The 15938-nt window shown below is 37.6% G+C and overlaps 2 protein-coding genes and 1 long non-coding RNA gene across 3 annotated transcripts in view; 1 reads left to right on the top strand and 2 right to left on the bottom strand.

Annotated features, from left to right (window-relative positions):
- Gmap (Golgi microtubule-associated protein) overlaps nt 1-14073 on the bottom strand; it is a 30567-nt gene extending 16494 nt beyond the window's left edge. The window contains exons 1-2 of the mRNA XM_018107491.3: nt 13710-14073; nt 13305-13406 (exon numbers count right to left, since the gene is read on the bottom strand). Coding sequence (XP_017962980.1) covers nt 13305-13406; nt 13710-13913 — 306 coding nt within the window. The 5' untranslated portion in view covers nt 13914-14073. The remainder of the gene's footprint in view (nt 1-13304; nt 13407-13709) is intronic.
- Nucleotides 872-3692, bottom strand: LOC149090596 (uncharacterized). Its single transcript, XR_016197312.1, has 2 exons — nt 1017-3692; nt 872-986 (listed from the first exon to the last, which is right to left on the bottom strand). It is a non-coding gene; the product is annotated as an uncharacterized LOC149090596 (long non-coding RNA).
- A 499-nt stretch (nt 14074-14572) lies between the features above and the next one.
- Coa8 (Cytochrome c oxidase assembly factor 8) lies at nt 14573-15637 on the top strand. The gene is made up of 3 exons (XM_018109473.2): nt 14573-14724; nt 14791-15057; nt 15246-15637. The coding sequence occupies exons 1-3, from the start codon at nt 14680-14682 to the stop codon at nt 15459-15461; spliced, it is 528 nt and encodes a 175-aa protein (XP_017964962.1). The 5' UTR covers nt 14573-14679; the 3' UTR covers nt 15462-15637.
- The last annotated feature ends 301 nt before the right edge of the window (nt 15638-15938 follow it).

Genomic DNA, 15938 nt, shown 5'->3' with positions numbered 1-15938 from the left:
TGAAACCGCTTTTAGAATAAGTTCGCATCTTCAGTGACTCAATGCTCTATATATTGTGATACCTCAAGTCTTAAACGTGAATATATTATTGAGCCTTCGTACCCCTTGCTTTGGAGTAGTGTAAAGAGATTTGTTGAACAACATTTGATGTCTGATATATGAATATATGGACAGATACATATATATATTATATACATACATATGCATATGTATATATAGAACGACATATTTCTGTATCTCTTGGCACATTTGTAATGGATGGCTGTGGTGCTCAGCGTTTGCTTGGTGGTTCGCTGCAGGCGTCAGCAAAAATGATGGCAATTGTTTTTGGCATGTTCGAGTTCTAGCGCCACGACTTGAAATTTGCATAGATACTGCATATGTATGTAGATACATGTATGCACATATATAATACATACATGTGTGTGTTTGTGTGTGCATATATAAGGCAGTCATAATATGGCCACGTCGTTGACTTTTAAACGGGGCTGTTAATGTAGCTGTTTCTGTTCTTTTTTTTTTGTTTTTTTTTTTTTTTTTTTTGTTACTGCGATCGAGCGTCTGTTTAATTAGTAGATAAAAATACAGGCAAACCGTGAAGTGTATGTACCTGTTGTGTATCGTTGCCTCTCTGTCTAACACACACACGCATACAGAGAATTGCGCGCGCTCTGTCGCACCGCCGTCTGGCTGGCACGATATCAGCAACAGCAACAGCAACAGCAGCAACACATAGGCCACATTTGCCGTATCCGAAAAGTCAGACCGCTGCCGGAGAGTGAGCGAGCCGCACACCTAGGCAAAACCCAACACACGTTGCAGGCGCTAATTAGTTTTGGGAGGGCATTTCTTTTATCAGCAACAGCCGCAGCAGCAGCAGCAGCAACAGCAGCAACAGCGGCAACAACAGCAACATTTTTCTAACGCGTTTCGTTCTGTAACAAATGCAAATCGAATTGTTGCTATATATATGTATATACATATATCTGTATATATATATCAGAAGTAACTGTGACTCTGCTTTATATCCTCCCCCAGTCGAGCCAACTCAGAAACAAACAAAAAGAAAGAAAAGTCCGTCTTGCCGGCGCCAATTGTCGACCCAATTGTATAAATTTTCATCTTATTGGTATTTGTTTAGCTCCAGGAATTGTACTTATAGTAGAAGCCATGTATCTCGCTCTACACACACACACACACACGCATATATTTATCTGTATATATATAACATGTATGAATAGCTCCAAAATTGAGGCCAAGTCGTATTTAAACAGATACAAGATGCTAACGAACTGCAAAGATAATAAATATTTAAATTGTATTTTATTTGCACACGTTCGATCAATATGTGGAAAACGAGCATCGTCGAATAAGTTAAAGAAACGCAGTGTGAGCGAGACAGAGAGAGAGAGAGAGAGAGAGAGAGAGAGAGAGAGAGAGAGAGATGCAGAGAGAGGCGGAGTGGGAGAGTGCGTACATATTAGATATGGATAGTCGAAAAAAACAAAAACCCTAGTCGGTACAGTTCGACTAGAAGATACCCTGAACACCCTGAATACCCTGAAAACACTCTGCCCACTGCGCAGTTGACTGCAGTCTAGGCTTTACTATGTAGAACAATTAATTCTTGAATAGCATTTCCTGTAGATGGACTTTTTAAATCAAACGCGATAACTGCACTGAGATGCGTGTTTTTACACAGCATTAGTCTTTAATACTATTTTAAGTAGATGTACTTTCTAAATCAAACGTTAAGAACGTGATATTAACACTCAGATGTGTTTTTAGTCACGTCTCTAGTACTATTTTAAGTACATCTAGGGAAAGGGAACGTGTTATCCAAAATCTAAAAATTACAAGGTCTCTGTGTTCGATACGAAGTGAATGTTAGACCTCTAGCACTAACCGTAGGCAAGTCATATTAGCGATTTATCAATGAAAATCGCAGCAGGAATGAAACAAAGAATATAATAGATGAAACGGAATGATAGAGCTATGGAAAATAAAGATAAGCTGGTATTTCGAGTGGTATATACGAGTATATACCTAGAATTGCAAGAGTCTAGCTTTTGTGGTCTACGATATCTATGTGTTCTTACAACCAGACAGACAGACAGGAGGACGACCATAGCGCTATCAATGCAGCTCGTCATCGTAACTTAGAACATGAACACTTGATGAGGTCTGCCACGCCTCCTGCCTATCATCTATATCACATTGCTTACACGTAAGCATTATACCCCGATCTTTCAATGGGGTTCAGGGTATTTTAAAGAAAAAGTAGAGAAGAAAAAAACTATGTACAGACCCCGGACACACGGATGCGGATGCATAATGATCAATGACGTGCTGCTGTTGTTGTCGCAGTTGCGTTGCTCTTTATCTTGCTCTTCTGGGCAAGGTAAATGTTTAAAGTTTATCTAGAGCAAAGCCACAGCGACAGCCACAGCTACAGCTACAGCTATAGCTAGAGCCTGAGTTATAGATATACAAGAGATATGGCCATGCATAGCTGCATATACATATATACATAAACATATACATAGAGGCATATACATAGGTCGTGTGTATGTGTGTTTGTGTGTATTTGTATATAGCACTTGGTACGTACGTTGTTACCTGGTGTCACGTCACGGAGCAGCAGCAACAACTCATACAACCATCGAACCGCTTTGTATTGGCATCCATTTAACACATTGCTGTTAAAATTCAGGCAAGAAATCAAATTCAAATAACGCGCTTCAATTCCGCCGCCCGACAACAGTTGACCCAGCTCCCATTAGATGCCCCTAGACAGAGACAGAGACAGAGATCTCTGCCGTAGCATACGTAAACGGAACCCGAGATATACACACCAATATTACGTACAGTAAACCTTCCATATATACAATTCAATATGTGAACAATGCTAGTATAACAGTTTGCTCAAAGTATAATAGTTTGTTATATGGCAATCAAACAATTTCCTGCCTAGTGTAATACTTTGCTCGTGGTATAACACTTTTTGCTTTGCATACAATATTGTTGCTAGTTGCATTTTATACTAATATAACAATTTGTTACTAGTATAAAAGCCAACAGTTGCAAATATTCCAGTATAACAGTCTGTTGCAAGCTAACAGCTAGGGCTATAAAAGTTAATTACATGCTAGTATAACAGTTGAAGCAGCTATTTCCTATACAACCTTATAGTTGCCTTCTTTTCGAGTCTGCTTCAATAATAATCTAATGCACATCTCCAGATATTCCAGTTATTCATGTTTTTGTGCTCTCGTTTTATTTTCCATCACAAATTGAGAATGAGATGGCAATAGGCGAATGCGCCTGTCAAACACGGAGCAGAACAGTTCCGACTCATGCAAAACGATGGAAAATTTTCTTATTTTTTAACTAAGAACCTTTAAGCCGCATCGGAACAGTCATGCACCTGGGTATTAGGCAGCCATTTTGAAAGAAAATGAAAAAATACATGGCGGAAAAGCAAGTACTTTAGTGGCTTTACAAACTTACATAGGTTGAATTTATTATTAATTAAAAATTATTTTTTATATTTAGAAGAAATTAGCACCGATGGCGAGGTATCTGCTAGTCGAGCTAATTTTTTAAAAATATGTTTCCAGTGAGTGCTGGATAGTCTACTAATCATATCTTATATACTGACTAGTCGAACAGAGAATTTTTTCATATATCAATTAAAAAGATATATAATGAGAAGAAAAAAATATAACAGTGAGTGCTTTTACCATATATATATATATATATATTTTTTTTTTTTTTTTATAATATATATACCAATAAAATATAATATAATATACAGATATGGGCGGATATCTGGTGGGTAAGTCAGCTTGCTCTCACATTTCCGTCGCTCTTCAAACTCTCTAGCATTTGGTCTCACTTCAAATGACGCGAACCCGCCCTCGACCGCCGCCTATTTCCGCCTACCTCCCTCCCTGCCTTCCACCCCCTTGCGGTAGGGGCAGGCACCCCCTGCAGTCGCCTAGCCGCCGTTGCGTTAGCTGCTTCTCTCCAAAGCCAAATGCTAATAAGCATTAAATTATGAAAAGATTTTTCGTTAGCGGGCCAGTCGGGCCATAAATGACGAAATTTAAGAGCCCATATTTATAGCCCAGACTTTTTGCACTGGAAAGCCCAGGTACGCGCTTTTCTCAGTCCAAGCACAGCCACAACAGGGGCACAGAAGAGGGTCTGAGTGAGGCTGTATATACATATATATATATTATATTTGTGTGTGTGTGTGTGTTTGAACATTGCGTTAAGGTTTTTATTGGCCAGTCGCGCAGTTGCATAAACAAGGCAAAAAAGAAAAGAAAACACACAAAAAAAAAAAAACGCAACACAAATGAAAATATGTTTTGTTGCTGTGGCTGTTGTTGTTGTTGTGACTGTGGCTGCCATTGTTGTTGTTGTTGTTGTTGGAGCTGTTAAAATCGAAAATCTGAGAAACTAGAACGCCCAAATAACCCACAGCCCATAAAATATCTAAACAAATTGTGCAAAGCGACGACGCGTCGACGACGCGTCGACGACGTCATCGTCTCCCAACTCTTAACAACGAAATGCTAAACGCATCTCTTACTATTTTTCCAATTAGCCACCGGCATCTGGTGGTGCAGCGTTGCAGCGGTGCAGCGGTTCTAAGTATACAAAAGCTCATACATCAAGTTCAAGGGGTCAGTGGGTCAGCGAAATCAAAGGCAAACTGTTTGCATGAAAGCGAAAAGTTTCAAGGGAAAGAAATCTATGAAAAACTTCTCTATAATTAAAAATATTATTTCATTATACAAAATATTATTTTGTAGTGCAAAATATTATTTTTTATTAACTATTATCAATTTTCATCATTGTCATATTATATCATATACTATAATGGGTTTACTATATTTTATACTTTTTCTAATTTTTTACAATTTCTTATAATTTTATTATTTTTTATAATTTTAAAAATATTTTCTTTCTACAGAATATAATTTTCTTTCTACCAAATATAATTTTCTTGCAAAAAATATTTTTTTTTTTCGGTCTAATTAATTTTCATCATTTTTTTTTTATAATTGTTTCTTATATTATTGATATTTTTATACTTTATCCATATAACTTTTGTTTTATTGTTTGTTGTTTTAATTGATTTTTATAATTTTGCAATTCTTTTTTATTATTTAAATATATATATTTTATAATTCTTGTTTTTTTTTTATTTTTATAATTATTAACTTTCTTTATATATATTTCTTATCCTTGCTATCCCAAATTAATTAGGACCAACCAGACAATATCTTTTCAGCTAATTTCGGGTGGATAAACTATACTCCTCCCACATAAAAAGAAATCTAAGCAAATAGGGTAGCTGAAAATCCAAATCTATCTATAAGTCTATATGTCTATATATCTACACATTGATAACGCTTTGGGAAACGCTGTAAAAGCCAAGCTAAGTGCCAGTAAAATGATCTGTTGACAGGCGGTGTTCAATGACAGTCGCTACTCGTTTTTTTTTTTCTCCCTTCCATTATTGATTCCTTTTGGCGGCAGGCAAGACACGCCCACTTTGACGGCCCACTTTCGATAATTGATGATGATTGGAAAAAAGTATTTATATGTATATAACTTAAAGCCTAAGTAGCTCAACTGAAATATACCCTTGCCTTAGCCTATAGGACTCGAGGGCAGACGTAAATATATTTCGCTTTAACAGCTGTGCAAAGCTAAAATGCCAACTATATATAGAGAGTTTACCTATAGCGCATAACAGGGTATTACATAAAGACTTTTAGAATAATAAAGAAATAGAGCTATAGGTGGAAGTGTTTGCCTAGAAAATACCCTGTATTATGTAGAGTTGACTCTTTGAGTGCATTAGCGCGTTAAGTAGAGAGTTTCAAATGTACTTGATAGATAATTCTATCGATTTTATGGCAAAAATTTATCAATAATATCGATTGTCCACATGAATTTAAGCTCTGTATGCTAAGAGAGAAACTTTCTTGAATTTGGAGTATCCTAACTCTATAGAGAGACGAGCAAGACTAAATTGACTCAGAGGCTTACGCAGATCAAGATTGCATATACAAATTATATGCATTATCAGGTCCAGTTCAATGATAAAATGAAAGTATGAAAATTCTTCAAGATCTACAAACTCTTTGACTCCATAATTAACCCTGATGAAGAATATATATATTTATGTATATGAATATGAATTATGGTATTTCTTACTAGCCTTAAATTCTCTAGTTCCAAAAGGTAGACATATCGATAGGCAGATGAAACAGACTGAGTCTCAGCTGTTTATGCTGATCAAGAATATATATAAACATATATATTTATATACATAGCACAATGCCTGCCACACCTTCAAATGACAATTGTCCTTGTCAGCAACAGTTGACAAGAAGTTATCGATAATATAAGTTAATAAGTTGAAGTAATTAATTTCTGATTGACAAATTGCCAGATGGCCTAAAGCTGCAGCTACAGCTACAGCTACAGCTAGAGCTATAGCTATAGCTGTGCACATGTGGCAACAGCAAGCATAGACATACAGACATACACACATACTGGCTGAGAAACATAAATTTAAGTGCACCCATATAATTAGAGTGAAGGTTGAATTCTATACAAACGACACAACTTGAGAAAAATTTGAATTTGCAGGCCAAGTTGAAGCGGGCTGCTAGTGCAGCTGCAGCTAGTAGAGGGGAGGGGGGGAGGGTGACTACTGTTGGTTCTGGCTTAAAACGACGTTTAGGCCTCGATTCAACTCTCGTTACATACACGCAATGCAACGTGGCAGACAATTTGATAACGGAAGTGGGTTGTAGCTATCGCAGTTCGCTGCTGCAGCGCCATCTGTGTGTGAATTATGACAACACACACATAATGTGCGGGTGCCTCTATCTCTCTCGCTCTCTCCCTCGTCTCTGTGTGTGTATGTTCACAGGGCCCCCCCGCACCAAATTGATTTGGAGTCGGATTGGGACAGTGTGCAATGGCATTGTTAGCCACTCACTTGGGCAGTTAGTGAAAATTGCCGTTCGCTTCGTTGATTGTTTATAGAAACTAGCAACAGCCACAGCCACAGCAGCAACAACAACAACAGTAATAACAATGAACAATGTCAACTATCAAAATGTACAATAATAATTGCAGTTCTCTGCGACAACAACAACAACAACAACAAACAGAGTAACAACTGCACTTAGCGACATGCAACGCTTTGCCTCCCATTGGACTCGGGTCAAAAACGACAAACTCGAAAAACCAAATAGAATAAAAATAATAGAAAGTTATAAAAAATACTAATAATAAAAATACAATTTTACCTCCATCTATCAATAGTTAAAGAAGGGGGTTTTTTATACACATATATACATTTATATATATGTTTTTTTTTTTTTTTCATTGGTCGCTCGCTGCTTGACCATTTGGGTGCTTGGTTAGGCTCTGAATGGCAGCTGGCACAGTGGGTGTATCAGCATCAGATGATCGACTCGCATTGGGCAAGCATTCATACATACATATTGACAAACTGAGCGAATGAGTACTATGTGGCATATGCAAACGTAAATCGGGTAAATCAACAAGCCAAAGAAAGAGCTCGATTGAAAGACGGTGTAGGAAAAGCCAATGATTATGATTTTAAAACAAGCAACAAGATATAGAAAACTTTTTTGCATATTTCTTGTAAATGTTGGAAGTATTCCTCATAGCTTATATGCGGTTTTGCAGGTGTACAAGGAAATATATTTAAAATACACATATGTATAAAGTATAGAATAGAAAAATATATATGTGTGTATATGTGGAAGAGTGCAAATGCGATGTTCAGCGATTGACACGCATATTCGACAAGGTTGCGACAATCGAGCCATGGCTAATAGGCAAAGCCAATGGCAGCCCCATGCCTTCCACTCCCCCCCGCTGGCTGCACTGATTATGAAGAGGCAACAGGCAGCGACGCAGCAGCAGCAGCAGCAGCAGCTGCAGAAAAAGCAGAGGAACTGTTGCAGCTGAAAGCCATTTGACAGCAGGCACCGTAACGATATTATAATTGTTATAGAAAATATTAAAAAACAAAAAAAAAAAAAAAACAAAAAAAATTTAAAAAAAATTTAAAAAAAAAAATTTTTTTTACTTATTAAAATTATATGATAAAAAATAAAAAATCATTATTAAAAAAAAAAGTCATAATATAATATAATATATTTTTTATTAAAATTATATGATAAAAAATAATAATAATTATTATAACTTGCATTTTCAATATTTATTGTAACAATTAAAAATAAATGAAAAGGATAATAAATGAAAATGAAGCAAAGGAGCTGGATCATCATATATAGACCCACACATAAATGATCTACATTTTTTCGTGCCTCAATGTAGAATTCATAACTCTTATTTGCGGTCCCTGTTTGACACAGTTTGATCGAGCGTAACAAATCATAAATGTTGAAATGGAACGCGTCGGGGCTGCTGTAGCTGACGTGGCCACAAAATGGGCGAAATACGGACGGAAGGAGAGTAAAAGCGAGCGAGAAAAGAGAGAAAGACTGAGAGAGAGAGAGAGGGAGAGGGAGAGTGCCGCAGCTTTGAATTGATTCGCGTCGCTTGAGAGCCAAGTTTTTGATGATCTAACCTGATAGCAATATAAAATAACACCCAACAGCCACCTCAGCTAAATCAGCCTTAGCCCCAACCCCCGCCCACACACACACATCTCAATATATAGATAGATAGATAGACATATACACAAAAATATTGTAGCTGGCATGTAACATTAGTTACTAATGCCAAATAGTTTATATTTGTTGTTGGAACGCGACGCTGCCAACATGGCGTGCTTCCGGTTCCAGTGCATGCCAGCTAACCAGCTAACCAGTCAATATGCTACAAAAACCTCTAGCCCCCATCGCCCCAATAGCGATCGCTAACCCGACCCTAGAAACTGTGGACTCTTGCGATGCGCGCTTCATTACCCGGCCACATGTCAACCAGCTCTCAATTTGCTGACGTTGATGATGATGATGATGATGATGATGATGATGATGTTCTGACCTGCGACCGCCCTTGGGCAACGCCCCCTCACCTGGATTACTGCCCCACAGCGCCCATTATCAACGCCAGGTGCGTGCTCGCCGCTCGTGTCGAGCCCCAGCCACAGATTCTGCCAGCCGACTTTAATCATGGCGTTTAAATTGAACAATTAAACTAATTTCGTTCTGGCGCTGACGCTGACGCATGGAACATCAAGTTTTGTTTCAATTTATGAACTTGTTCCCAAATATTTCAAGTGCTGTTCCACAACTCTTTGAGAAAGATCCAAAAGACTAATCGAATTTCTGTAAATTAGGAAAGTATAGTTCGGTTCTAGTTGGAATGTTCTAGTCACTGAATAATACTCGTTCAGGGAGAGACAATCTGCGTTATCATAATTGTCCCATATGCGAGTAGAGCTCGCTAAACCTTTTTAATATATTCCTATATAATTTGGAGTATTTCTATATCATTTTGAGTAAATTAATGGAGCTTTACTGTTGATCCTAATCGACATATTTTCAATTTGTAGATCTTAAGGTTGGAATAATAGAGCTTTACTCGGCTAGCTCATATGATAAACATAGATACAGAGTATACTGATTGTATATCTACTTGATCCATATAAATAATATGCCCAAGTTTTTATTGTAGGAAATGTAGGTTAACGCTCTTCTTCTTGTTCTCAAAAAAAAATGAAATCTCTGGTCGCTTTCGATCAACTATTAATCCATTTTTGACATGATTATATGACTATATGTCAGCCAAATTATGAAAATAGCATAGGATGAACCGGTTGAACTTTGACCCAACGAGAACTGAGCTCTCTATGTAGACCTCTCAGATATCACCTATAAGAGACATCTTTCTTTTGTAGAGACATCTCAGATATCACCTATAAGAGACATCTTTCTTCTGTGTAAACTCTTTCTCCTCTACATGGAAATCTCTCTTCCGACCAGGTCCCTATAGAAATCGATTGTACTTGATCTTGACCGAGCAAGACATCGGATATCCCCAACTGTGCCCCACACATGGCTCGACCATAAGGTACTCAATTTTTTCTGCTTGAAAACAGAGTATGCCGCATTGCAAATAAATTATATTTTTCCCCCATATTTTTTCCATTTTTTTTTTTTTTAACTCACCTCAAATGAAAACTGCAGTCGAACTTCCGGCACGATAAAGATAAAGAAAACAAACAACAAATAAACCGAAAAGAAACAAAAAACTTGTTGAAAACTAAATAGTTATTTGTTGCTGTCGTTGGCCTGGTTTTTTTTCTTTTTTTTTCTTTTTTTGGAAAAATTTCACACGATTTTCAAAATGCAAATTGCGTTTATGTCTTTTGAGGCCAGCGACAATAGCGCACCAAAGACGAGACAAACAAAGTACAAAAATATGTTAAGTTAAATAAAAAAAAAAAAAAATGAAAAAAAAAATAGGAAAAGAAAGAAAATTAACACTTTATGCGGGTGTCGAGATAGTTGAAACCGAGCAACGATCGCACGTAACCGAAATGAATGCGCAATGAGCAGGTGGGTCGCCTTTTATAGGTGCCTGACCGGGCCTGGTTGCCCCTTGTCATCTCCAACCCCCATAATACAACGGAGATACTGAGCAACCCCCAACCCAAACCGTTGCCATCCCCCATCGATCCCGCCCTCTGCCCAAACACACTCGTACAGTTGCCATCGAATCCTGGCCAGCTCATGGCCGATAAGATAACGGGGCCAACTATATATGTACTATTTGCAGCCACATGGCCAAACGTTTAATGGGGTCGCATTGCAGAGAGCCAAAAACCAGGCGATGCGTTATCTATCCCACCCAAACAGCCTGGCGCATTTATGCAAAACAATATGGCGTCTGGCATCGATCCAATCAATAGATAAACGGCAAATCAGACTCTGATAACACATCTAGAGACAGCAAAGACGACGACGACAGACCCGGAATAACCCCCGCCATCTGGAACGTTTTCGCTTCTTCTTCCATTTACAATTAATTTATAATAAGCTAAACGGCATCTGGATATGATTCCCAACATTAAATATTGTATATAGATCATATGATGTCTACCTATATCTATAAACTGCAGTTTTACAATATATTCATAAGCATATCTTAATTTGGATACACGAAATATATATATTTCATTCTGTTTTATCGAAATTTCGTAATACTTATTCCAACTAATAAAAAAACTTAATTTGTATACAAAATGTTTTTACTTGTTCCCAAATTTGAAGGAATATATAGATTTTTCGCAATATCTTGGTAACGTCTTGGTAACCGACCATCGAACTGGTTTTATACCTTGAAGACTTGAAGTTTGGAACATATCTTTGGATACTCTTCTTAAAACCACTGAGGTGAATCAGGAAATGCTATATGTGATATAGCAGAAGCGTTATTATTAAAAGGTCTACGACCTGGAAATTTCAAAAATATTCCTATTTAGACAAAACAGTATTAAAAATATATAGAAGATATATCTACGCCCATTAGCGCGTGGCGGAGGATGAAGAATGTAAGTTCCACAGTTTTAATGTTTTAGACAAATTTTTCGTGCATCTGAGCTACATTAATAATGTATATCTACCTCTTGGGGGCGTGGCATATAGTAAATTACTATATCTCGAGACTTGAATAGTTAAGCAAGTTCCTTCGTAAGGCGTGCCATAAGTAATTCAGATATTTGTATATACCCGATAGAGATCGGCTACAATATTTTCTATAAGTTTTTTGATTTAGTTTTTACTGATTTTAGACTGACTTTCTCTATATAAAAAAAAAATTGGAAAAAAAAATATTTATAGAATTATTGTAGCTTCACTGGAGCATAATCAAATATAATATATATAATAATAAATATATAGACTAATCCCTTGTTAATTCATGCATTATAAAATAGCGTAATTAAAATGGAAATCAAAAAAAGTTCTCAAACGTGATGCATATAAAATGTATTCCAGAATATTTCTTAAATGTAAAAAGGCTTTACTAAATATAAACTATGATTTTTTAAATGCAACTTTAATATACAAATATATTCTTGAATACATCTGAAATATATCTTAAATATTTCAAAAATCTGAAAATACATCTTAATATGTATTGTCACATGTATGAAATATGTTCAAAATATACTTAAGTACTGATCCCTTAACGCATCCAACCATTTTGGTACAGTTGTGCACAAGCGCGATTGGCTAAGCGCTGGCATTAGAGAACAAAACAAAAGAGTAAAAATTAGAAAGGTAAAACCTAAGCCACAACCCTAAATACCATTCAGAGAGTATTTCAGTTAGGTCGCAGGTCGCTCTGGGCAGAGGGGGCGAAAGGGTTTTTGGGTTTTGGCATTATATGCGGGCAGGGTTTGATAGGCGACCTAATCAAAACTAATTCGGTAAATTAAACAAACAAGGCGGACAGATGATATATACCCCATATATAGCCAGCCTTACACTAGTAAGTATATAGGAACATATACATAAAGATATATACATATATATAAATATATTTGTATAGATATGGCATATAGCGGAGTGAAGCATAATGGGAAATCAAATAGAAATTTCCAAAACTATTCGACTTTTTCCATGGAAAGGCGAACCTTGGGGCAGGAGCGAACGTGCGAGCGTGCGAGCGGGCAGATATGGCAAGCTGGCCGGCTGCTTATCGGTGTGCGCAACATAATGTGGCAGCAGGTAAACGCTGATAAGGCCACGTTGCCAGGAGGCAAGGAGCAGGGGAGGCCGCCTCACAGCAGATAAGCCAAACGAAGGCAGCCAGGCTGTTGCCGCTCCTGAGCGGCTGCCGCTGCCGCTGCCGCTGCTGCTGCTGCCAGTGCTTATCACAATTTAAATATTAATTTAGGGATATGAGCAAGAGAGATATATTTACGTGCAGCCGACGGCAAAGCCGATGGCTTTGGCTCTGACTCTGCTCCGCTTGCTTATCGTCGCATGCAAACAGCCCAAGCAAACAGCCAACCGATATGGAGCGCAATGTTCCCAACCATACAGGCATATACGTATATATATATATATATATAGACATATGCCTAACATATGGTTTGGCATGGTCCATGAGGAGGCTATGGGTTTGTTGCACACCGGAAGCGTTGCACCAAGCAGCTGCAGTTGGCTGTCGATTCACGTAAGCGCCTGCCACGCCTACTCTTATACTCCATAAGCTTTAGGTGCTAATCAAACTGTTTTGCAGAAATTCACTTGACTCACCAGCGATTTTCTTGTGGCGCCATCAACGTCACCGCCAGCGCCAGCTTCGCTAATTTTCTGGCTGGTCTTCAGTGTTGCAAGCTGTTTGCGTAGTGTGGCAATCTGTTGAGGCAAGTGGCAAAATGTTAAATGTTTTGTGTATATGTGTAGAGGGGCAGACAGCACAGGCAAATGTGTATTGGCCGGAGTGCGCAGGAGCTGTCTGCAGGAAGTCCCACAAGTGCAGCTTCTGCAGCTTCAATGCAGGAACAACAGCAGTAGCAGCAGCAGCAGCAGCAGCAGACAATAGCTGCAGCAGCGAATGCTCTCTGCTTTGCAATGCGGCAAATGCATTAGATTGCTGCGATTGTCACAGCAGCAATCCGTATGGCCAATGGAGCTGTGTGTGTTGTCCCTGGCACTCACCTCACGATCCTTGTCTTCGCATGATTTTTCTAGCTGCTCTTTCAGCTCCTGCGTCTCGGCCAGCAGCTCGACGGCCGTTTTAGTGTTTAGGTCAGGTCCGCGGTATTCATCGTCGCCGGGTCCGGCTGTGTCGGCCAACACCTCCTGGGCCAAGTGCGTCAATTGTCCTTTGATGGTGACGAGGCTGTTGTTTAGCCACGACATGCTGCCTGCTGTCTGCGTCCTGTTAATCAACGCTCTCTGGCTCAATATCCTATATATAACTTGATCCTATATTCCTTAGATTAAAAAAATAACTAATTTATAATTTTGCGTGGCACAAGAGCTGCTTCAGCTGATTATTGTTATTGTCATCGCTGATATCGATAGCTTTGCTTACGATGTATCGTCGTGTGCCTGGCAAAATGCTAGATGCTGTGAGGCACAGATGCCAGCTTTTTAGCTTTTCTCTCGCCAAATTTGGCTAGGCTTAACAGCTTCAAAATTTAAACAAACCCAATCGAATATAAAAGGATATACATATGTCTATACATATGTGGAATATATATAGGAAGTTGCAAAGCTGTATTCAAACTCTAGTATTTATAGCAATATCCTTTGCCAAACTTTCGCGAATTCTATTTAAAAACAGACACAGACTTCTATTTGGAAAAATTCAAGTTCTTTTCCCTATAATTGCCTTTTTACTTACTTTAACTAGCTTAAGCAATAACCAATCAATATATTTAATATGCCCATATAATTCAACATTTTAGCAATTCGCCTGGCCGGCATTGGCGGCAAAACGTAGTTCCCCTCTTCTTTTTAATCAAGACATGCGTAGTGAGAGAGAGAGAGAGAGCGCCAGCTATCGAACTATCGAAACGTTATCATAATTATTCCGATAATTCTTGTTCATCACTAGTCGCGGCACTATTTACTTATATGTTATGTATATATAAACACACACATGTCAACTTAGTAAATAGAAATGAATAGAACCGTACAACCTCGGATATTAATAAGTTCCTTAAAAGTGAGTAATTCATAACTGAAACCATTTTGAGTCCCATTGATAACATTCATACCCATTGTCATTAAGCACTGGCCACGCCGTTATGCAGCTGACCAAGCACAGGCACGGCCTGAAAAACGTTCGGAGTGCATTGGTCTTACACAACCACCGGATCCGCAATCGGTGAAAACCGACTATGTTGGCCCGCCAGATCCGATATCCAATTTACGTCCATATGTGCGGCATTACGATGCGAATGAAACGGCATTGGCCAAGAAATTACGTTTGCTACGCATCGAAGTGGAAAAATGGAATATGGATTTCTGGACGAAGCACAACTCGCGGTTTTATGAGGTTTGTTATAATAGCTGAAGTTCATTCATCGTATCATTCAGCTCACGCAACGGAGAGTGAGAGAGAAAGAGAGAGAAATATCGTAAGAGAGATGTATAGTCATTACGTCTTATTCTTCTATCTCTCTCGCTCTGTGGCTCTTTCTCATTTATATTCATGTTTGTTGATTTCATTCCCTTTTATTCCAGGAAAAAGAGGACTTTATAAAACTGCACAAACTCAGTGGAACCAATGAAATTAGCTCCGATCAAATGAGTGTTTTTTATAAATCGTTTTTAGATAAAAATAGACGCATCCATATAATGTACAATATATCATGGTATTTGAAAAATTTCGATATGGTCACGTTAGCCTTTGCCGTAGAAGTGGAAAAGTTATTAAATCGACTTAGGAGAAAGACGTAGCAAACCCGCATTCAGCACAATCAACAGACAACAAAGTTTTTTTAGCGTTAAACAAATGTATATATATATATATACATCGATTTATATATATATACTTTATATATATATATATATATGAATATATATACATATATATATTTAATGACAATTCGGTGTACATACAGTATGTAAATTGTTGAAATTTAGTTAAATTGTTTCACTACAAAGAAAACAAAGTTCATGTAAATATTATATAAATAAACAAATTTCTTATAAATGTATATATGTATATGTATATATGTGCATGTATATATGCATATATATACATATAAATATATACATATACAAGTATATATATATATTTGTGTGTGTATATATGTGTATGTATATGTATATACACATATATACACACACATATATATATATATATGTATAAATTGTTAATGTTTTAAACTGTTTACATTTACTTAAGAACTAAAGATACACTTGAATTGATAA

This window comes from Drosophila navojoa, chromosome X (assembly GCF_054131105.1).
Source record: "Drosophila navojoa isolate 15081-1374.11 chromosome X, UAZ_NAV_1.0, whole genome shotgun sequence".
Classification (NCBI taxonomy): Eukaryota; Metazoa; Arthropoda; class Insecta; order Diptera; family Drosophilidae; genus Drosophila; species Drosophila navojoa.
The sequence above is the reverse complement of the archived record's forward strand: the minus strand, read 5'-3'. Positions and strand labels throughout refer to the sequence as shown.